Below are 24784 nucleotides of genomic sequence, written 5' to 3' on the forward strand. Positions count from 1 at the left end.
GAGTGTGGTTTTCAGTTTACCTCTCTGCAGTATCATTTCATTAACTGTTTCTTTAAATGATTTCATGCAACATATCTTTGTGTGAAGTGGGTCCATGTTTTCCTTTTCTCATCTGTGTTTTGCCTCCTGTTCCATCACCTCCATCTCAGTCCTCTGGGTGGTCTCCGTGCCCGTCTGCACTCCTCCTCCTCTGTCCCTAACTTTCTGAAATTTCAATTTCTGGCTCCTGTCCAAGAGAACGATTGTCCCGAGCCAAAAAGCAGGTACACATGTACACAGAATCATCATATCTATATGGGTGTGCCAAGTGTTCCATGAATCCCTTCTCTTGTATAACTCATACATGTGTAAACCGTAATGTTTTATCCTGTCTTACATAATGACAGCTTATGTTTCCATCTGTAACCACACTTGTGTGTTTGTTCTTTCAGGGATGTTGCTGCTCTCTCTACATCAAGAGCAGCTTGTGTGGCCGGTGAAAGTCCACTGCGAAACCACAGACACTCGTGGAGGCAGCAGATCTTCCTGCGGGTTGCTACTCCTCAGAAAGGCACAGACCCCACTGGTAGGAACTCACAATATTTAATAAATGTCCTCTTTTTTTTTTTTCCCCCAATGTAATTTGCTTATTTTCATGATGTAGACAGTATTTTTTATTTCTCTTATTGTACAAGTTGTAAAATCAACTCGTTTTCAGTCTAAAAATGTTAGCCAAGACGGTAGGAGAAAGAAGCAGCACATGCAGGCTGCAGTGACAAAACTTTTCCACTCTGTGTCACCCTTTTGTTCAAATTAATGAAGGTTTTTTTTTCATCTTTACTGGAGACTTTTCCGTACTACACAAAATCCTTCATGAGATATTAAATGCACAGATGATATTTTTTACACTATTGTAAGGTAAGGTAACAGGTTAAGACACTTTATGGAACCAAAAGAACTCAGAGCAATTTTCTGCTCGTACATAGACCTAATCTGATGAAGTATCACAACCAAAGTTCCCAATAGACTAGAAGCAAATGATAGAAAATGTATTTAAATCATCACTTATAGAAACAGGCACGAATCGTACCTCCACAACTTTTTCTGGAACTTTTTCACTTCTGAGAGTTTATTGTCCCATTTTTTTATGTTTGTTAAAGCAAAAAAAATTTAAAATAAAAAAAAAAAAGTGGACAAATTAATTCACAAGTTAAAAATAACAATCCGACCCAGTTTTTGGTCACTTTGACGTTAGCAAACATCATCAATTATATTTGATAGTTTGCACAATAAATCAAAATTCTTAACAGTATTAATTATTTTTACCTACTCAATCAAAATAAATAATATTCTAATACCCATTCCTAGTATATAATTCATAAAGCAGCACAGTTTCTACTATTTTGGTACTTTGTCCTGCAGTACTGGTGTAAAGGACTGCATACTCTTTGACCAGTTAAAATTTCCATTTGGAAAATTACAGGAAACATTAATCAGACTCGTACTCTTGAATAAACCCAGCGCATTTAATAACAAAGCTCTTCTTAGAGTGGATAAAGCTGAGACTAACCAGCAGCTTACACTTAATATCTGAAAGGTTTATATGAATTATAGGATTATCGTGATACCCTGCAGGGCACACATGTTCAAATCTCAAATCCCAGATAATCAAATTTATTCATCAGCTTCTGCTCTTTTCTCTCTTTTTAACGAGGGTTAAAATTGAAAGCATATGTTGAAAGTATTAAAAATCTCAATTTGATGAAAGAAATTATCTTTCAGAAAATAAAATAAAGAATCAAGTATAAAAATTGCCAGTTTTCCATACATATTTCTTTTATCCCTTTTTTATTCTCAAACTCCACTTTTCCAAACTGCAAAGGAACCCTGTATGTATTCCTTACAAGAACATTAATCTTTTGACTACTTGAGCTGTGAAAATGTATTTTTCTATGCACAATTTATGCTTAAAATGATCAAAACAAAGAGTTGCAAACATGCAACCCAACAAATGACACAAGTTTAGTGTCTCCAAGGATGACTTGCATACGTTTTTTTGTAAACAAATATGCTGACAGGTGATTTGTGTTTCTAAGCTGTCGACGGTTAAGTCAACAGTTCTGTCTTGTATTTTTCAGTCAGGCAGAACATTTGACAGCACTGTCAAACCCCAGGCTACTTCAGCACTGTTCTGTTAAAGTATTTCTCTTAATTTTAAGCAAGTAGTTTGTTTAATATCATGCAATATCAATCACCTGTCGCAGAATTTGTTCACAATGAAATGTATGCAAATCATCCTTGGAAACACTAAACTTATTATTCTTTGGCTTGCATAATATTAAATCCTATGTTTTTATTAAAAAAAATAGATTTTGGCAGCTTAAGCCGTTGAGTTGATGTTCTTAAGCTGAGTTTGGTATAAGCACTTTGTATTGCCTTGTTGCTGAAAATGTGCTATATAAATAAAATTAGCTTCACCTTTTCAGTAGCTGGACAGTGACAGGTTTTGTCATCTCTAACTGCTTGAATTTGCACATTACCAGAAATATTGTTTTTACAACAAAAATAGCCCATTTAAGCACTTTTTTATGTCCACTAGAGATGCCAAAGACCGTGGTGTTGATCTTTTCACGTTAGTTGTGTGTTTACCAAACAAACACGGTAACTACAAGTAAGTCACAACCATGTAATTATGACAACAAGAAGGGATGGGATTCTGCTGCTTCATGCACATTCTGGTGGAGCCAAGACTGTCCGAGGTTAAATAATCCAGATTTTTGTTTTTCAGTTTTGCTTAAGAGTTATTTATTAGAGAATCTCCTCGCTAGATGTTTTTGGTAGTATTGTATCGTATGCTCTGAGAGAGTCTTGGGAGCTTTGTGATAATCCAAAGAAGGTTTTGTAATTGATATTGTGATTCCAATGTATTAGTGTAACATTTTCATGCACTCCTGATATTGTCCAATCCCACTGTCCAAACACAGCATGTCCCCTTACAAAAAAATATCAAAAGGCTAAAACAGAAACTTTGCTGTAAAATATACAACCTTCCTGTTGTCTGCTTTAAGTCTTGCTCTCTTTCACTTTCTCACAGCCCTGATGAAGCTTCGATGTGTCTCATCATGTTGGAGGTGTAGAAATCACAGTTTTCTATCACCACAGAGACTGAAAATAATAACATTTTAGCCTTCCTCCAGAGCTAACAACTTCTGCTCCAAAACTGTTGTCATGGCGATCGGGTAGCAGTTAGGTACTGTGCGCTAACTCATCAGGTGGTATAGTAGTTATTGAAAAAAAATGCAATGGCTTGAATTAGGCCATTACAATGGAGAGACTGAAAACTTGAACAGAGTGGATAGTAAGAATATTGACATTCATTTATCACATTGATTCTCCAGCAGAATGTATTATTTTGTGCAATTCTTCCACCTTGTCCTGGCAACACGGAAAAACAATTCATATCCCCTGTTTGAATTAGTATATTTTTACAGCCAGCAAAATATTTGTAAATCTCTGCTGTTCCCTATAGCTAACCCTGCTAACATGGCTACCTCACACTCTTTAGGTAGCTTTACCTTTTCCCAACCAGATATTTACCTAAAATATCCATGAAGCATAATTAAAATGTTCACTTCTAATTCTTATATGATGGAAAAACCATTATTTATTGCATGAGTCACTGTGTAAAAATCCCACCACTTCCTGCAGTGCCTTTATGTTACTACTGGGATACATCAGCAATTTTCATTTCTACGCATGATGACTTTAACATTAATCACAACTATAATGTTGTGGTTTATGAAATGATCACCTCCTCTAATGCAGCCATAAAAACATTTATACCAATATGAAGGTTGTTTTCTGCAGGTCTAGTCGTGACTTTAAATGTCCTCCCCATGTCTTCACCACCATTCACACCCACGCAGGATTTTTTCTGGGGTGGTAACTTTATCTAGTGAGTACGTTGGGGAATGTGGGACTATTGTGTCCTTTTTATCTGCCATCCCACTGCTGTTCATTAGGGAGTAGGGAGGGCGTGCCTGTTTTCTGTTCATTACGCTTCCCTCCTCTAATGAAACCAGTAAGGAGCAGGGAAGACATCTGTCTGCAGAAATAAAAAGATCTGAACCAAACATTTAGTTTTGAGTCAGCAGTAGGAAAAACAGAGCTTTTAGCGGGTCATTACAAAGGACTTTGTGCTGGCTGAACGCAGCGCTATGTTTTGGTTGAGTTGGGTGTGTTTTTGTGAGCTCATGGGTGTGTCTAGAGAGTGTGTGTTGGCATGGGATGGTGGTACTTCAAGGTCATGTTGACAGTCCACACACAGACAGCGCCAGAGGAAAGCACCAGCCTTGTTGACCCACTTTGTATGTTTTGTGTGTGTTCAACAAAGTTCTGGCAATGCTGTTTGCCCAGGAAATGGCCTGTGTGCCACTTTGCAGAAGTGAATGGTTGTGAGGGGTTTTTGTGTTGTATTCAGACATACACAGAGCCTTAGCAATAAAGGGTAAATTAGGATGAGAAAAACTATGCGATTTATCTATTTTTTTTTATGCAGGCGAGCCTCCAGCTATGAAGGTTTTTTTCACACCCCACGCCTCACAGAGGTTCTGTTGCAACAGTGTCACTGTCTGAGTTTGTCTAACAAATGCATACCTCTATATCTCTCAAAGGATCTAAATAGCTTTTATCTAAATTCGTGTGTTCGTCTGCATCACCCCTGAATCAGTCTGCGCGTTTACTTCTACCTGCAGAGCTATAATTCTTTATAGTGATGGCTGGTTTCAGCATGTCTGAGAAATTCTCTGACTCGGACATAAAGAGATAACTGTTCATACATTGGCACAGAGTACACAGTTGTAATCCTGTTTGTCTATTTATGTCTTGGCATCAAGGTTTCTCTGTTTTATAAGTTGTTTTTTTTCAAAAAGCTGTCTTGCATTTTTTTAAAATTTCCTCAGAAGAACTTTTTAAAAAGATCAGGATCAAATATGCATACCTGTCTAGCACGGAAATATGTGTGTGCGGATGCTTGTTTGTGCATGTGGATGCCAAGGTAATCAAACTGATCATGATTTTCCTAAGAACTAAAACAGAAGCAGCACCATCTAGATAACTGGCATGTCCTTCCTCTAAACAACACAGGCTACTTTGAAAGTTGGGGTCCAGCCAGTACTTTGAGTCGACTTTTTTTTTTTTTTTAAGTGTCCTTCCACTGTGCTAATTATCCTCGTGCTTCAAATTTTACTCACTTGTGCCATCAGTTGTAAATCACTCTATTTATTTTTTTCATTTTTTGATTCTTTGATTTTAAACATTTCACCCCAGAATCAGTTTTTCTTTCCTCAAAATATATAGATTTTTAAAATAATAAATGTACAGGTAAATCAACCCCACCAATCTCCAGAGGACAGATCTAAAGCACACACAGGTGGGTCAGTAAATAGATGCAAATCAGCTATTAAATGGTTAACAGTGCAGTTTTCTACTTCCTTAAAGTTGCAGTCACTTACATTTATTGTGCAACATAAACATTCTGGTTTGCTCCAGTTTTCCAGCTATGAAATCTACAGGATTTTATTTCTGTAGCAGTGCAGAGGTCCGATGCGAGAGCACAAAGTTTCACAAATTAGAGATGTTTTTTAAATGTCTAAAACGATAGAAAGAAGATTGATTTCTCCCAACATCACTAGTGTGAAAACTGTTAAGTCGTGCATCCTGCTGAATACCACCACGGCATCTAAAGACAGCACAACAACTTCTCTGCACAATCCAAACAGTTTCCCTATGAAAGTTACCAGACTTCTGGGATTTTTGCATAATGAGCTGCATAACGATTGCAGCTCAAATCACAAACTAAGATCACACATTATTTTTGATTCTAGAATTAAAGCTATAATTTTTAAACCTATATTTTGTTTTCCATTTCAGAGCGGGTGGATCCCTGCCTAGATGGGGGTCTGATATGTGTGGGCCAGGTGTCAGGGGTAGGAAATGGAGACTCAGCCATGAGAGCCGTGCCAGAGGAGGGGACGAAGAGGAGCAAAGTGGAGCTGAGGGAGCTGTGGAGGAAGGCCATCCTACAGCAGATCCTGCTGCAGCGAATGGAGAGTGAGAACCAGAAACTGCAAGGTAAGATGGAAGCATGGGCAAGTGTAAATGTTACCTGCTTATTCTGGACGTGTCTTAACAAACCAAACTTACGTGATATTTGCTCATAGATTTGCAAAACATTCTAGACGGCTGTGGCATAAATACAGCAGCACATGGTGTGGAGGAGGGACTCTATATGTAGAGACAATTCTGGCCTTTTTATTGGAAATAACACCAGCTTAATATCCAAATTTAACAATATAAACTCATTGCAAACGTTAATGGATTTGAAATTATGAATTAATCATCATAAATGTAATAAGATACACAGAGAAATGGAATGGTGATCAGAATCAGCAGATTTTCTAGATTTTCTACTCGGTTCTCCCTGACTTGGCTGGAAATGACAAAACTGTAATCAGTGAATACATCATGCATAACTCCAGTCAGCAGCTCAAAACGTGCCAAAATATTATTTCATCTTAAATACCAAAATCTATTTAAATAAAATCTTTTTACAGTATGAGCGTCTTAAAGTTGTCAGTGCTTCATTTATAAACAGCTATCACTCTCAGTCAAAACAAGTTATTCTTTATGACGCACTGCCTGTTAAGATGTGCATTAAATATGATTCTGTAATTAAGGACACACCTTTTCTCATATAAAACCTACCACAACCACAAATTAATAGAGCATATTATGGTTTGTTTGTGACATTGCATGTGTTTACCGGGAAGTAAAACTTCAGGGTGTGCCAGGAGCTCCACCTCTTTGATGACCGAGTTGGCATGGAGCTACACTTCAAGTAGCTGTTTGTCATTGCCATAACTACCTGTATTACTTGTAAACCCCTAAGTGATACACACCCATCACGCAAATAGAAATGATCACCTCCGCAGTCGGGTGGAGTCGGAGATATTGGCGTGTTATTAAAAAAACAACAACAAAAAAACCCCTGCTGAATCTCTCTAAGATAACAAATTTTCTACAGTCGTACGCCCATGTTTGTATTTTTACCACGTTGAATCTTCCCGGCAGAGTGCTTGTTTGTCTTTTCTTACTTTGGAGCTCCACCTTTGTGTCCTATTTCTGCCCGTTAGTCTGTGTGTAGCTCAGTTTGTCTCTCTGCCCTGTTTATGGGTCAGCTATGAAAGCGCATGTGCGCGTTTCTCCTTCATTATGTGTGGATCTTTGTCAGCTCCTGGGTGGGGTATCCTGTCTTGTTTTGTGTTATCAAAGGCGGAGTGTTCCGGCAGCAGAGAAAGGGAACGAACCAGAGAGTAGGAGGCTAGGAGAGACTGGAAGGTGGAGTCACTGCATGCCAGCTGGGCTGCTGCCAAAGAGCGAGTCTTGATGGACTTGATTCTGCTTGCTCCAGGCAGATAAGACAGACAACCTCTATTCTTGCTCTGGGTGTGTCAACCACCAGCTCCTTCCAGTTTTTTATTTTATTTTTTATTGTCCTCTCTGCTTTCCAGGTCGTCTCCATTATGTATCTCTCTTTGACCGCTGATTTTTCACTTTATAATCAGCATTCCTTTGCAGCTTTGAAAAATATGGAATTTGATTTAGATATTTTACAAGTCTTGATAAGTTTAGGAAAAGAAAATAGAGCAGGGAAAATGCCTATATATTCATACTATATTTCTATTTTCTGTTTTAAAAGTTATATCCATCTGTCTGTCACATATCTCTCTTCTTTCCCATCTACGGTCCCTCTTACTTTCTTAAGCTTTCTCACATGGTTTTGCAGGCTTGTTCAAGATATTTTAAGCTTATACTCACTCAATAGATAGATCTGCATGGCATTTTTAATGTGTATTTTATTGATTTTTAGTTTTTGTACATCACAAATCAGTGGGAGAAAAAATACTGAGGCTCCTAGTTTGTGTTGCAGGTGTTTGAGATTTGATTCCTGAACATAATCCTTTCTGATGATTGTCAATGAAGGCCATTAGTGTCATGAATCTATAAGGCCAAATACCTTTTACTTCAGTCTGTGAAATTATGGTCTTTAAATGTGAAAAATTTGAAGGAACTTTTGAAAGCATGTCAGAAAAACAATTTCAACTTTCTAATGCTCTGAATCCGGCATTTAATATACTTATTACATATTTTTGGTTACTTGTGTTAAAAGCAGCCTACCAAAATGGTTGTGGTGTAACTTCAGTTGTCTCTGGATGTTTTTGGCTGCAATTTTGTGATGCAATGATGATGCCATAATATCTTCCATTTCCTGGAAGATATAAAGGAACAGTTTGTAATGAAACACGCTACACTGTCTCCATCCTGTCCCAAAGTGCTCATATCACTCCTCCAGATTCCCGGCCAAGTCACAGGCGGTCACTGGGTGTACGCCGCACATGACTGGAAAGGAGGAAGGAGGGAGAGCACAGGTCATGATTGACACAAATGTGGAACTATCTGAGTCAGGAGAGCGAAGCAGAAAGAAATAGAAGCAAAGATGAATTGTGAAGAGCCTGGGGAGGCAGAGAGGAAGGGTGCGGTCAAAAAAGAGAGGAACAGCAGAGGGGTGTTGGGTGTTTCCTCACCTTCTTTGATCAGGGTTGTGAAAACGGTAACAGAAATCACAGTTTTGTGTTTTTTTGTTGCATCAATCTGACACTTCTGGGCTTGGTTACACCATGCAAATGAATTTCCCTCAGCAGGAAGAGGTTGTAGCCATCTACCTATAATGACTATAATGTTCAACAACATACAGCAATTAAGTTTTCAGGGGTTTTTTTTGCTTGTTGGAAATTACAGATATCCGAAGCATAATATTACTGAATCTAACTTTTGCAGAAAAAAAATATTTGTATGGCTGTTTAATAATGTTTCTGCATAGGAATGCATGAAATTAACCTTCTAATTACGAAGATGTGATGTGGCATGTATCAGCTTTGCAGCCACCGCCCAGAGCTTCCTAATAAACAACATTGTGTTATTGTCATGCTAAGTGTGAAACCAAAGAGGGATGAGGTCAGAAAAAGAAATTAAGAAATGTGTGAGAGGGCTGGAAAGAAAAACAAGCTATACTGATATATCAGACTACCGTAATATAAATGCAGTAAATGCATGTTTTAAATGATGATTCTGGTAAACTGTATAAATTTATTCCAGATGTAAATTATTTATGCTTTTTTACATGTCAGTTTATCAAACATTTTGTTGGAGATCATCAAAATGGGTTTTGGACCCTCGAGTCTTGATCAGCAGTGGTTTTCATCTTGGATGTTTTTTTTTTTTTCATACTGATCGTTGAATCATGAATCATTAATAATAGCAAATAACAATCCCGTTTACAATAAAAACCTGGATAGACAATATATTTGCACCACTAATCCTGCTGGCAATTATAAACTCTTCCAATGACATAAAGGTAGCAAATATTTCCTATCAGGTGATCATGTGACAACACAGACAGCTATGACTGAATTAAAGCATTGGTCTGTGACTGGTTTGGTGTATTCAGAGATTTACCTGTGTTGTTTTTGTGTCTGCTTAACAGCCTCAGAGAGCGATCTGCAGAACAAGCGCCTGAAGCTGGATTATGAAGAAATCACTCCATGTCTGAAGGAGGTCACTGTGGTGTGGGAGAAACTCCTGAGTACACCTGGCAGAACAAAAGTCAAATTTGACACAGAGACCATACATGCTGCAGTTGCACAAGGTACTCATTTGACTTCTCGGATAGATGCATACAGCAGTGCTGCATGGAACTATTTGTTCAGCCCTAAAATCAGCAAACATTCGCAAATATTGACCTAGACGTGATGTAAGGGCCGTGCTGATTAAGTTTCTTTTCTCCTCGAAACTCATCTGAGTCACTTTGGATTTAGAGTTTCTGTTTTCTACGTACCAGGATGCAGCAGAGTTCTAGATATTTAGTCATCTGTATTCTTCATACGTTCAGCACCTTTTTTTAAAACTATCCACATGGTAAACATTTTCTTCTTCATTAGCAAAAGAAAAACCCCACAGTATTTATGTAAATTGAATTTTAAATATTATTGATTTATGCTTTGTATAGCATATTTTGCTAGATGATGTGGGATTGTACAGGATATGAATGAAGACGGGGAGACAGTGGTGAGGTGTGCAGTCGGAGTCAGAGACTTGGTTAAAGTACGGATATCCTCTGACTCTTTTTGTTTTGGAATGTTGTTTCTGTTTTGCTTGAAAGCCTTGATTGGCTACATGTTATCACTTATGTGACAATTACCTTTCATTCGTTTTACACATTTCCTTTTCTTTCTTTTTTTTTACCATCTATAGCTGCCTGGGGGTCAGTGCTCTGTTTTGTCCATTGTGCAAAATCATAATCTCTTTTACTTATTTATTTATTTATTTTCTATTAACATTAGGAAGATTATCTCTTGACATTAAAACTAATCTGAACAGTGGTGGAGTTAAACTCATGCATGACAGCTGCAGAGTGAAAACCTTAGGAAGAAATACAATAAATGTTAATATAAAAATCAAACAAGTAATTTGATTTGAAAGAAGTCACAAAACTTCAGCAAATGTGACAATCTTTCCCTAAAAGCCTTTAGATGGAATAACGTCTGATATTAGTGGTGCTGGGTGATAAATCAATTTTATTAATCAAATCTTCTGTTTATGAAGATTACTTTTTTTGAAAACCTGGGTTTTTATTTTTTTTTCACTAATCAACTCCAAGGGTTTCCATAGTTCAGAGTGATGTCAGCGCACCAAGGTCCTACTGTCTTGTTTTATAAGCATGTTTTATAGCTTGTATTTAGTTGGACTTTGAATTCAGGTCAACTCCCAAAAGGAATGACTAAAATAAAGGCAAGTTTTTCAAAATACTTTCTGAAAGGCAGGGGGGGAAAAAATCCAGCACGTTCAAAATAGGAAATTGTATCTTGCTCTGCTCATCTCAGTCGTGTTATATAGATGCTATGCAAGTACAGGCCATAAACCATATTTTACAGTCTGATGTCAAATCTTGGTCTCATTAGAATTTTTAGGCATATTTGTCCCAAATCCAAGCATCACTTTTCTTCCTGTTCCTGACAGGTGTGCCAAGGCAGCATCGAGGTGAGATCTGGAAGTTCCTCTCTGAGCAGTATTTACTCCAGCAGACGGTTCCCTCGCGGCCCCCCTCCAACCACACTCCATACAAAGAGCTTCTGAAGCAACTCACCTCGCAGCAGCACGCCATCCTCATAGACCTCGGTAACATAACCACACCAAAAAGAACATTTTTACAGTCGCACGTATATTCAATACTATATTTATTTACTTTTACAGGTCTTAAAATGTGCCTTAAATCCTGCTTTTACCTTTTTTATAAGAGGAGTTTTACTGCTGGAGGCAAGAAGTCCCCTTTTTTTTTTTTTTTTTTTTACTCTCCTGAAAATTGTCTTTTTAAACTGATGCCTTTTAATAGTTTTTCAGAGTTTTGCTTCATAAATTTTAGGGCCGTAAATAACAAAGGATATTTGTCATCATGAAGCACCATTTATAATAAAACTTTCACGATAAACCGACACCTTTGTTTTCATCTTACGATCATATGAGGTCTAAAACATGACATTCTCGTGTTTAAACACGTCCTCCATATTTCATTACCCTCTGCATGAAGGATTTCTGCTGCATTAAAGTTTGTAGTTGTAGCGATAAACAGAAGACGAGGAAAATTTGAAGGCGTATAAAAACCGTTGCAAGGCATTGTATGTGTTTTCTTCTGTTTGGTGCTTTTTCAAAAGATTTGATGTGTAGAGTATAAACAGTGTTGGCAGTATTTCTCTTTAACTTCAATCTAACAGCAAAACTACATCTAACACCTACCACCCAAAAACCCACACATGCGTATGTAGTACCTACACCCCACCCATATAACACCCACATATATGGGTACCACCCACACATCTATCCCTGCTGCATTTAACCTCCAGCGTTTTTGTTTTTGACCCTGTGTCAATCATCTGGCTGAGCACCAGATAGGACCGTGATAACGAGCGAGACCCTTTACTGACGCGGCCTGTTGAGGAGGTGTGATGTGTTGTGAAGCTCATTGTTTGCGATATTGAGGAAGCAGAGCGATATATCAGTCAAAGCACTTGACCTAAAATGCACATTTTTCTTGGAAACAATGCAAGTGTGTGAATTAGAGAGCTTCGACATCTGATGCAGACACGCTTTTGTTTGAGCTGGCTGCAGAGTCGTGTTCGGTATGTTCAGAAACGTAAAGCCCTCCGAGCGCATTCCTCACATACGAACTCACAGGTTCCTAATTTTCTTCTTCTCACATCACAAGTTTAGATCTTCAGTCTTAAAGTAGACATGCCTTCTGATTTCATAGTATCTTTTTACATAAGTCCATGTTTAAATAGCTTTCTTTCCCTAATTAATGAAATAATTATTTGAAAGATGTTTTTGGGAGTTCCTCAGGTTCTCTTTGTTTTTTATTAAAACTTGAACGATTATCTGAAACATTTAAATGTGTCAGGAAAATTAGAGGAAATCTGTCAAGGAGCAAATACTTTTCCATGTATCTGCTCAGTTACTGAGCCTGTCGTCCCTCTCATAGTTTCCCAGTTAAAGTTTTTAAACAGTGGTGAGTTAATCATAGTGAGAGATGCCGCTTGTTTAGTTGGGAATAACAGCATTCATTTAGTGAACGCTTGGTCGTTTGTTGCAAATGATGCATCTAAAAAATACTTCTGACATCATCATGTGAAAAGTTCAGCCCTTTCTGCTGGACTCATTAATACAGTGTAGAGCTGATCTGTTGATTATTTGGATTAATTGATTAACAATCAGATAGTGAGATGTGATTAAGAGATTTTATTTTTTACAGAATTTGAACAAGGTGAAGCTAAATTTATGCCACTTGAGTTCTGGTTAGAACATATTTGCAGACAAAGAACGTCTTCATCTTAAAAGCAAAATATAAATTTTTTTACAGTTTGGTCTGTTTACTTTTCCGAATATGTTTTTTTTTTTTTTTCAACAAGGGGCCTTTGTTTGAGTCTGTATAATTCAGTTAATGATTAATCGATTATTAAATTAGTTGATGATTATTTCAATAATCAATTAATCACAAATAATCGGATTAATCATTTCAGTCTGCTGGCCTTCAGTGCTCAGCGACAGACAGAGTCACTGCTCTTTGGTCAATACAGCAGGAAATGGTTCTGGTCTCTCCAGAACTTTCTCTGGTGTCTTTTTAATAACAATTTGAAAGAAAAGGTTGGTGGTTTTAAAGTGGTAGCTTTTTAAAACCTTTGTAAGCCATCCACTCTTATTAATATTTTGTCATTAATTTTAGCTCTAGTTAGGGTTCCTTAATGATAAATAAGATGGTAATGTTTTTTTTTCTCCTCCAGGTCGTACTTTTCCCACTCATCCATACTTCCAAGCGCAGCTGGGAGCAGGGCAGCTCTCGCTGTTCAACATACTGAAAGCTTACTCTCTGCTTGACCCCGAGGTAAGTTTTTTTTTTTTTTTTTTCTTTCATGTTCCTCGGTGGAATAAAAGTGAATGTCAGGTTTCATTTTTCTTAGAGGCATAAAATCTCTTGCTTACAATTTATCTTATTGCTGTAGGTGGGCTACTGTCAGGGCCTGTCCTTCATTGCTGGAGTTCTGCTTTTACACATGGGGGAGGAGGATGCATTCAACATGCTCAAATTTCTGATGTTTGATGTCGGGCTTCGTAAGCAGTACAGGCCTGATATGATTATCCTGCAGGTAAGATGCAGATTGTTTCCCATCTTTAATATAGTAAAAAACATCACTATTATTTATGATGGTTGGTGTGGGTAGAAATTTATTAGAATTGATTCTTTGACCCTTGAATTTCCTCATCTGTGAAGACCAGAGTTAAGCTTTTAAATACACTGTTGGTGTGCTGGGTTTTTCTTTTCCTCGAGCGTCTATCCGTTAATGACGCTCTGACTGCACTGGTAAGATTGTTAGATTAGCATTTTATTTGATCTTTCACTTGGACAAAGCTAAATGCAGATATCACCTCACATATTACAGCTGATTTTATTGTGGTGTAAGAATGAGGTTAACCACCAGGGATGAACATCAAACTGATGCAGCTCTGAGTTTTAGACACGAAGCCTGAAAACTAACTGCACCCTGGTGGCAATTTGCACATATATATTAATAAAATATGTGTTGTCAGATTTTGTTTTTGTGAATGACAAAATTCCAATGACATCTGCAGCACTGAATAAGCACCGTCATTAACCGGCCTGTATTAAAGCACCAGATCTATTAACAAAGTTGGCTTCTCAGTACTTAAAGTGTTACCTCCCCGGTGAAGTTGTGGCAGCATCTGTTAGATATTTTCTACATTGGTCATGTGATTTTATATATTTGTGATTACGTGCATCTTTTTGCAATATCTTCAGTTAATAATCATTAACAAGAGTGACCGTATGTATTTATTAACTAATAATAGTTTGATTACGCAAAGTCAAGTAAAAAGCTACCAAACTACTAGCATTATAATACAACAAAACACCTGTGGAACGATTGGATATACAGTAATTACATTAAACTAATTCTAGACAGTCTTGTTTTCTCAGACTGTCTTCTTTCTGCAATTTATATTAAATATTAGACCTAGATGAAGGTTTAAAAACTCAATGTTTGGCTTGTAATTGATTCACTTTTAATTAAATGTAAGGTAAAAGTATAACGTGTTGTGGGCCTATCGGTTTTCCTCCATCAGATTCAGATGTACCAGCTGTCTCGGCTGCTTCATGACTACCACAGGGATCTGCACGGCCACCTGGAGCAGCAGGAGATCGGCCCCAGCTTATACGCCACCCCCTGGTTCCTCACGCTGTTCGCATCGCACTTCCCCCTCGGCTTTGTGGCCCGTGTCTTCGGTAAGATCTGAGAGCTTCATGCTTATGCACTTAGAGATTCAGCCTGCACTTTAACTGCTGGTAATCCTCTTGCTGTGACTAAGATAACCACATTTACTGAAGAGTAGAAACCATGTCAGGGAACAGAAAACTTGGATTTAACTTCTCTCCTCTGTTACCTGTCAGGATAAGAGTTTTTGGTGGCAGAGATGAGCCTAATGTGTAAATAATAGAGATGTAATGATAGATCCAGATCACATTGGGTTCATAAAAAAAGTGATTTTACTTTTGGGAAAAGTAGCCATCAGCTTTTTTTTTTGCTTTTTTTTAATCTACAGATAAAAGAAAATATTATATTTATTCTAGGTATGACTGGCCATTTAATCATATTTTCAAATGTATTCATATTTATTGATGCTCTCATTGATCCAAAAATGGGGAAAATATTAAAATTAGCAGTTTTGGGGAATTTGTGAAAATGCAATAACAATAAATACATTTTTATCACGATAAATATGTAGGAGTGGAATGGGATGGGAGGAGAGGTACGGAGCCCAACATGCGATATCTGACCTAGCAGTGTGGTTGTTTGTCCCGTCTCTCTGTATTCCTCTGTGATGGTCAGGCCTGGCGTCATGGGCGGGCATTGGGGGGCATTGGGGGGCATTGCCCGTCCACAGATTCAGCCGTGCCCCCCCTGGACTGGAAGCTGTTTGTTGTTTTTACCTCAGAGTGGTTAACTTTCTGTTTTTCCTATATCAATTTGATACAGTAGGGGCTTCCGCACTTCCCTTATCTGTGTCCTCTGTCACTGTTTCCAGCAGTTAAAACTGTTTAATTCGTTAACACGTTGTTACCTGTTTTTCCGAGCTGCCTTTAAACGCAACATGAGCGCTACGACACTCTCGCTGGGTTTACACCTCTGCGGCAGCGACGGAGACCTGCTGCTGCTGTGCAGAGCTAGACAGGGTAATCCGGCCTACGCGTACGCAGGGCCGGACCCTTGGACCCATTAGATGCAGCTATCATTACCTGCAAGATGACTAGCTAATAATACAGCACCTCAAGCTTGTTAGCAAGTAGCCTGTAGACAGCTACGTAGATTTTTGCCCCCCCCCCAAATAAGTCGATGCCCCCCCATTAAACTCATCTGAAGCTGGGGCTGGTGATGGTAACAGAGTGTACATCATCAGACATAGTGTCATCCTAACAAGAACTTGATCATTCTTTTCCAGACTGATGTTACATTGACAGTTGATTTATGGGATTAATATTGCAAGAAGATCTTGTTAGATCCATCCATCCATTTCCTTCCATGTATCCGGGGTTGGGTCGCGGGGCAGCAGCCTAAGCAGAGCGTCAAAGACTTTCTGCGCCCAGCTGCTCTGGAGGAATCCCAAGGCGTTCCAAGATCACAGTCCCTCCAGCATGTCCTGGGTCTTCCTCTGGGTCTTTTCCTGGTGGGACATGTTCGGAACACCTCACCTGCATCCAGCAGGCATCCCAACCTGACTCCTCTTGACGTGGAGGAGCAGCGGCTCTACTCTCAGTCCATCCCAGATAGTAGGAGTCACCTTGACGCTCGACTCTTGTTACACCCTCAGAAAATGGGTCTAAAATGTTAAGAATGCTTGATGAAATAATACACTAAAATATTAGAGTATATTTTCAGTAATTGTCTCTTCAAGAACCTACTCTCTTTAGATTTTAGCCTCAAAGTGAGTCACAGCGGTGACGCAGTGATGATTTGCAGCGTCACTTTTTGCCTTTTGTTTCTCTTTGAGTCTTTTTATCTTTAAATATTTTAACACCCACTTAGTTTCTATCTCTTTTTCAAGCCTTATCTTTTCTCTCCTTCATTCCATCCTTAGTATTGTTGTCTTGCCTAATTTCTTATATCGGGCTCTGCAACTGAACCAGACTTGCTGTCTCCTTGAGCTCATCTGAGCAGAACGATCAGTGTGTGTTCGTGCGTGTCTGAGAATGAGGGCCATCACGTGTTGGATATCGCATGCTGGGCTCCACACCTCTGCTCCCATTTCTTATTCTCATCTATGATCTCATGCACTTCTGCCTAACCCAGAACCACACCCTGATGTATTCAAAGAAAGACAAAAAAAAACAAAAGCACACCCTCGCTTAGCTCTGCAAATTCACTCTAGCATATATTTATGTTTGCTTTTGTATTTATTCTATTGACGTCAGATCATTATTCTGTTTTTAAAAACAAGCCTTTAAGTCACTCATAAATACGGTAAGCTTCACTGTCACCACCTGTCATGATTTGTATTTATCCAAATGCATCCTAAAAAGTTTTGACGTCAGAGCTTTGGTTTTTCCCCATCTTTATTGAGTTGTATGTCTTTCTTTTCCTTTTATTTAGCAACATTTGACCAGCTTTTTTTTTCTCTCTTTACCAGATATGTTGTTCCTCCAGGGTTCAGAGGTTATCTTCAAAGTAGCCTTGAGCCTGCTGGGTAGCCACAAGCCTCTGATCCTGCAGCACGACAGCCTGGAGTCCATAGTGGACTTCATAAAGACTACACTACCCAACCTCGGCCTGGTGCAGATGGAGAAAACCATAAACCAGGTGGGAATAAAGACACTAACCTGGCTCAGTTTAAAACACAACTGCATCTCATTCATCCTTGAATTACTTTCAACTTTAAAAGTTAACATTTTCACTTCATATTGTTTTCATTCTTCCCATAAAAACTGATACGGACACACCTTAGTAGCCTAGACTAGTTCGGAAGAATACGACATTTTACTTTAGTAATTTTTACAGCTCCCATGAAAAGATCAGACAAGCAACAAGTCAGGGCAGGTTAATATCTGCATGTTCATATCCATGTGTACAGCTTGTTGCCCACACAGTCCTGCAGAAATGCAACCACTCATCACACCTCAGCAACATAAAATTGCAGCGGAAAAATGTTGAATGTTTGCTGTGACTGGATAGAAACAATCACAGTTGAGTTAGATTGGGATGAGACTGCAACAGATTGTCAAATTCAGATGTTTTTACAGAACCTGTATGAAACTACTGCAGTTGGACCAAGTGATTTAAAGCGACTTAAAGACAACTACAGAAACATAAAGTGAAATTTAGAGGTTCAAGAAACTTTTCTGTGTTTTAAGTTAATTAGCTGATTAGAGTTTGACACAATAAGATACCAATGTTGAACTTTTCACAATATTCAAATTTTCTGACACTTAATTTTGGGTGTTCATTATCTCTAATCCATAATAATCAAAATTACAAGAAATAAAGGCTGGAATATTTCTCTCCTTGTGTGATGGATCTAAAGAATAAATGAGATTATTATATAATAATATATATCACAGTCCCTCTGTGATGTATATAATATCTATATATAGAGATAGATATATCTATATATAGATATATATATCAATCGAAATCCTTCCTCTAGAAATCGAGAGTATACCTAGAGGAAGGATTCCTTTCTCTGTACGCTCCAATGTTGTGAAATTTTATAGGATGAGACTAAATACTTTCTAGTTGTACAAAGTATTAATAGCAGGACCTCAAGAACAGTAAGCATGACATTGGTGTGTTTGTTTAAAACAATTATTCTTAACTTTATTTTCTCCTCTGAATAAAGTTTAGGTTTTGTTGTTTTCAGTGTAAAATTACAAAATTGCAGTAAATGGGGCTCTACATGGTCTAGAAATATCAATATTGAAAAAGATAGATTGGAAATATAAATATTTGCCTTCAACATCCATCCATGGCCAAACAGTTTAAACAATTAATTAATCTTATAGTCTTCTATTTAAAATGCTCATAAAACTCTCGTTTTTTAAATGCACCACTTTAATAGGGGTGGCAACCAGTTTGTCCGAATCTATACGTGTAACTTTTTTGTCTGGTTTCTGTTCAGGTTTGTCTTTTTTATTATTACATACAAATTTAATGAAAAAAAAAACTTTAGAAGAAACGGCATTTAGGAGTTAGAAGTGCAAGGTATAATATTGTAAAGATTTAAGAGTGATTTAGAAAATAAACTAAAGCAGCACACAGTGAAAAGCGTTTATTCTTTACTTTGATGACTCCTTACATTGCTCAAAATCCACCAAATATTCACCTCTCTCACATTGATTTTATAAAGTAATTTGTGGGATGTAGAACCAGAATTGATTGAGTTTGTACAATTATCCTTCATCACAAATTTGTTTACACTTAAGATCAGAGCAGATTTACAGCTACGACCTTTTTTAAAAAGTTAGAGACACGCTATTTGTTAGACTTTGCAAAAAAACGTTGCCAGTCTTAGACTTTTTGTGGAGTTTGCTTAAGTCTTAAAGCAAGTATTTGTGAACAATAGGACAGTAAATATCACCTGACTTTCAGTGTTGACTCTGAATCACTCCTCCATCAGTTCTGAAGGGATTAGATGGATCTGTGAGTTCTTGTATCTTGGCTTACGTCATTTTCACTGTGAAAATTCCTGCAGCGTCTTATTATGTTTGTTTTTGTCATTTAATACAGTTAACCTTTTAAACTTGCCTCAGTTCTACCTCAGCTCTGAGTGACAGAGGCTCATCTCGGTGTGAGCCACGCCCTGCTTTTCCAGCCGCACGTAGTGCAGTTGTTGGGTGTGTGTCAAGTCATTTTAAGTCGATGTCATTCCACCGTTTTTGGAAAATACATAAGATCAGGTGAACCTGCTGAATGTTTCCAATAACTAACAGCCCTCATTCTGTACTTTAGAATATTAATCTACAACTCGTCAAGCAGCAGAGTTGATGCTTTACTTTAAAGCTGTTGGGTATTACAAACTTAACCTAGCTTCAGGGTTACCTTTGAAATTTGCATAATGTAACAAACTGGTTTCTCACTGGTTATTTCCCTCTAGACTTGGTTCTTCATTTCACATTGCAGCCAAGTTTGTAAGTAACCAAGTTTCAACTTCAGCACAAAAAGCACCCGGCTACAAGAACTATGATGTTTGCAACTTTTAGTTTGGGACGTTGGTTAAAGTTGTGATGATCTGTGAAACTAGAGGTACATTTTAATGATCCAGATCTGTTGTAATAAACAGATCATTGTACAGGGCTCTGGAGTGAGATCAATTTGGTCGTATATGCGACCAGATTTCTAAATGTTGCAGATGAAATAAAATGGTGCTACCAGTGATGGGGTGGTAAATAAAAAACCCGCGTTGAAAACAGACACACTTTGGGACCATGTTGTAGTCCAAACCAATCAGAGACAGTGAAAGGCGGGAACTCCTTTCTGATTGGCCGTGGACCAGCTACGTAACTACGTCTGCAGTCAGCGGTGAGCAGGCTAGGCTAGGAAAGTCAAGTAAGAGTGGATTTTGTGTGGTCGAGGGGGAAAAAAGTAGAAAAGTTAAGGTCTGAACCATCCGAAAAGTCATTACCGTTACTCTGACTTGGTTCGGAAACGGTCTCAGATAACGAGCCACAAATAATCCACTCCGAGCCAGTGCCACTGAGATTAAAAGGGGGGTGGAGTGTTTTAAAACCAGCAGCTTCGCCAGTTTCACTGGCCAAGATGCACTAAAGCTGAAAATATAGAGCACTTCATTTACTGTGTTGTGCCAAGGTAATTATTAGTTTCTCCTGCGCGCACAGGGCAGGAATTGAGGGTCCATTTGCGTTTCAGTTCCTACAAACGAGACTTAATAGCGAATGTAAACTCGGTTTATAAATATTTACATAATAAATAAACGGCGCTGTGTTCGTTTTGTGAGCGAGAAGTTGTATCTGCTGGAAACAAAAAACAAAATAATAAAAAAACACGTTGTTGAGTTCATTAGAGAACGGCTGTCGACTATTTCTATAAAATATTTTCATAGCCAGATAGACGAGATGAATGAATCATATTAAACAATATAATAAAGTAAAATCTGAATAAAGTTACACTTGGGATTATTTGTACTTCTGTCAGATCTAGATTTAAACTCATTCAAGCCAGGTAGGAAATGAGCATCTCCTAATATGTTCTTTTATTTAATGTATCTTGAGATGTATTTCTGCTCCAAATAAGAAACTATTTTCATTATTATTCATTAACAGGTCAATATTACCTTCATTTGACAGTGATTTAAAAAGTCTCATGAAAAATAATTAGACACACCAGTGCAAAAAGTTAGTGTAAAGTCCTTGTTCATAAATTTTACAAAGAGAAAATATAGTTATTTATGACTCTTACAGTTTGTTTCTATTTGCATCCACATGATTTGCATTTGAATTGGATCACATAAAATCAGGACAGGAGAAATAAAATAATGCAAAGGTTCAAAGACTTATTAGAGTGAGAATAAAACACATTTTTTAGCAGGAAACTTTTCAGGCCCGCTTTATTGAAGGTGCTGCTTTTATCAATAGAAAATGTATAGATTTTGTTAAAAAAAAAAAGAAATTATTCTGTTTGTTGCCCTTAAAACCTGTATTGCTTTGTCCAAACCAGCATGAACACATTAAAGGTCTGGTTTTCATAGCAGGTTTGATCAGGTCCATAGATGTGCTTCCTTTATATTTTGATATGCAGTTAACTTTAATGTTCAGCAGTTTTTATTGCTATTTTAGATGCTCTTTTTCAAATGTTGAATAAAATACCTGGACTTTGTAAAAATGGTAATGTTGGTGCTGAAGTGCCAAAGTGTTTAGCGTTATTCTGAGGAAAGTAATCCAGAGCTGCTCATGCCCCACCTCTCACTCAAACTGTGCCTTCTACGTAACCCTATTGACTAACAAAGCAAAGCAGAATGGGAATAAATCTACGTTTCAACTTTAATAATCCAAACAGGTCCTAAATCCTGAGCATAATGAAGAGTAAAGCCTGTGAGCAACATGGGATGACGGCTACCTCCCTCCTGAAAGCTTTCTCCCAATAATAATTTGCTTTTCTCTTCAGAAAGAAGTGTTGACCTAATTTCAGTGTGACGCCTTGAGTTTGAGCAATGCCATATTTCAATTTGACCCATTTTTACTGTTATAAACTAAAAGAAATGCATAGTGTGGCATATCATAGACAGTTTGTGTAAATAAATGTGCCCTGTGTTAATAATCTTTCATAATCCATATATTTAGGTAGAAAATCGATTGCCCGCTATTAGTAAAACGTTCAAGTCTAACGTTTTAGAAGGTTTGAGTCTTTGGTAAATTGATTTTTTTATGTCGTGGTTTTCGTTTAATCAGGTTTGTGAGATGGATGTGTCCAAGCAGCTGCAGGCCTATGAGGTTGAGTACCATGTGCTGCAGGATGAGCTGCTGGACACGCCCCCAACTCTCAACCAGCAGCAAAGAGCTGCGCAGCTGGAGAGGACCAATCAGAGCCTCCGGCAGCAGAACCTGGACCTGTTGGAGGAGCTGCAGGTATGCGAACATGCAGAATATGTGAAGATCCACGGTTGAAAGCTATGTGGATTCAAACCCCTTCACTCTGATATGTCTAAATGAAACCTAGTGCAGGTAAATTGCTTTCAGAAGTCACCTAATTATTTGGTTTTGTCAGAATCACAGGTTGCAGACCCCTGAGCTGACAGCTCAGGAAGCGACAGAGGTCACATTAGAGTTAGTTAGTTGTACTTCATTTTAACAGACGGTGTTAACAAAATCCCGTCATAATAAATAATTGAACGAGGAGCAGCAGGAGGAATGAGCTCTTTTCTTGACCAGACGCACTTCAAATCATTCATAACGCTTCAACGCGCCGTCAGTGATGCGTTTAGTTTAGTGTCCAGAGATGATACTCCAATTTTCTTTCTATAGATTGAATTTGTTACACTCAAATTGTAAGTTGAAAAGTGGTGTGTTAATTGTAATGCATTAAAATGACGAATAGCCTTCATATTTTTTCATCACCATTTGAAATAACGGTTAAATACAGAGGATATTCTGTGAATGCAACCTCTGGCTAAGGAGAGCATCTGTCAGAGACGAGGCCACGCTTTTCCTTCCTCTCCACACCTGTTCACTACTTTGTGCTAATCTCATATAAAATTCCAACAAAACCGTGAAGTTTGGGTTTGTAACATGACCTAATGTGAAATGTCCAAGAGGCGTGCACGGTTCTGCTAGAGAGTTTGTTCTCCTGTGCGCTGATCATTCAAGCTACTGTTCTCTGATCCTGTTTTAACGCAGGTGTCCCACGCGCGGGTCTGCAACCTGGAGAGTCGGGTGGAGGCCCTGGCGCAGTCGGAGGGACAGCTGAAGGAGCAGGTTTCTGCTCTCGAGGAGGAAAAGAAGCAGCTGGCCAACACCATCGCACACCTCCACAGGCTCCTCACCGAGCTGGGCATCAACCCAGACCTCGATGGGCAGATGCTCCCCTAAGCTCCTGAAAGATGAGACTTTTACCACAGTTTCACAGCCGAACGGCAGCACAGTGGACTCTGTCTGGTTTAAATGTTAATAGCTGCAAGTATACACAGGCAGAATGCAGGAAGAGCTAGAGTTAAAGCCCTAAAGGAAGAATTTGTTAAAGTGACTCCCAACTTGGTCTTTCACACCTCCATTAAATGAGAAAAGGATGCAAGATGAGAGGGCTTTCCTTTCCTCTTACAGATATAAACAAACTCCCAGTTAGCACTGAGCCTCTGCTGTTCAAACAGAAAACCATCAGATAGATTCTCACCTGTCTGTTTGTTCACAAAGAACACGTTTCACACATGGCTTTATTTGTCCGTGTTGGATCTGATCAGGGTAAACTGGCCAAAGAACATCTTGATGCTTTATTTGGAAGAACAAAGACTCCACAACACAGTATTCTGAGACATGATCACTGTTACACAAAGTTGGTCTCAAAGAAAACACCAGAACAGAGTGTGCTGCTGGTGATTAGCCTCCTATTGCGCTGTTTTCACTTCATCTATTACAAAGGCTGAATGTGACGTTATCTAAACGACGCCGGGTGCTGCTGAAATGTTTAGGTTGGGAGGTGAGCTAGGTTCAGCTATTTTTGATTCTTCCTCGGCACTTGTAGTTCCTAGCTTCCTGACCGTGTGCATTTTAACTTCATTTAGCGACAGCAGCTCACAGGAAGAGTGATACAATATATCCAGTCCATTTCACATCCTGTTTTTCACCTCTGAATACACTTCGAATCGTGTGCGAGGATGGAGGGGATTTTGAAACGGCAGCGCTCCCCGTCCAGGACGGGGGAAGCCCTAACAGGCTCCTCTAAGTTATTTCCAAAACCACACTCGGGTGTGACGCCCGCGCCGCTGAGACAATCTGTAGGGTGTAAATGTTTTACTGTATTCTCCCGATACACTGAACTCCTCGGAGCCGAGCTGCAGCTTGGTGCGTCTGTACGTGAACGTCTGAATGTTAATGTTTCTTGTGCACTTCACTGATCCAAAAAGAAAAGCTGTTTATCACTTTGAAGATATTTTTTGCTTTTACTCTTTTGCACATATTTTCTGTTTTATTGATCTATTGTCAGTCTGTACTTTAAAATACAACTCATTATTATTTCAGCACACATGGAGTCTGCCTTCTTTTTGTGCCTGAGGTTGTCTGCTTACAATAAAGAATCATGGATCAGATGTAACATGTCAATTGTCGTAGGTTGCCTCCTGTCTAAACACGTCAGTCACTTTCAGTGCCGTGGCTCTGATTGAAGCTTTTTGCATATGGAAACACACACACACACACACACGCATACATCACTGGAGTTCAGGAGCTCCTGCAGAGGCGTTAGAGAGCATGCTCAGGCAAGTTGGCTCTCTTGTTAGTTTGCATCTGCTGTAAATTTCATCTGCGTAACCTTGGATCAGTTAAAACAAGCCTCTGAGTTTGTCATGTCGTATGAGAATCTGTTCTCCTGTGAGCAGGAACGCTGCGTCTGTGGGTGGGACGAGC

The 24784-nt window shown here is 38.6% G+C and overlaps 1 protein-coding gene and 1 long non-coding RNA gene across 5 annotated transcripts in view; one reads left to right on the top strand and one right to left on the bottom strand.

The window, feature by feature from the left end:
* Positions 1-24468, top strand: part of tbc1d1 (TBC1 (tre-2/USP6, BUB2, cdc16) domain family, member 1) — a 53914-nt gene extending 29446 nt beyond the window's left edge. For 2 of the 4 annotated variants that reach the window (XM_032563729.1, XM_032563732.1), the window contains 11 exons: positions 150-263; positions 432-565; positions 5911-6111; positions 9584-9745; positions 11116-11274; positions 13431-13531; positions 13650-13793; positions 14788-14947; positions 17347-17516; positions 22118-22294; positions 23063-24468. In XM_032563729.1, coding sequence (XP_032419620.1) covers positions 150-263; positions 432-565; positions 5911-6111; positions 9584-9745; positions 11116-11274; positions 13431-13531; positions 13650-13793; positions 14788-14947; positions 17347-17516; positions 22118-22294; positions 23063-23254 — 1714 coding nt within the window. In that variant the 3' untranslated portion in view covers positions 23255-24468. The remainder of the gene's footprint in view (positions 1-149; positions 264-431; positions 566-5910; positions 6112-9583; positions 9746-11115; positions 11275-13430; positions 13532-13649; positions 13794-14787; positions 14948-17346; positions 17517-22117; positions 22295-23062) is intronic. The other 2 variants (XM_032563730.1, XM_032563731.1) reach the window with 1 other exon arrangement.
* LOC116720453 (uncharacterized) lies at positions 3689-20450 on the bottom strand. Its single transcript, XR_004339387.1, has 4 exons — positions 20347-20450; positions 7654-7657; positions 5196-5199; positions 3689-3700 (listed from the first exon to the last, which is right to left on the bottom strand). It is a non-coding gene; the product is annotated as an uncharacterized LOC116720453 (long non-coding RNA).
* Positions 24469-24784: the final 316 nt, after the last annotated feature.

Source organism: Xiphophorus hellerii, chromosome 5, assembly GCF_003331165.1.
Source record: "Xiphophorus hellerii strain 12219 chromosome 5, Xiphophorus_hellerii-4.1, whole genome shotgun sequence".
Lineage (NCBI taxonomy): Eukaryota > Metazoa > Chordata > Actinopteri > Cyprinodontiformes > Poeciliidae > Xiphophorus > Xiphophorus hellerii.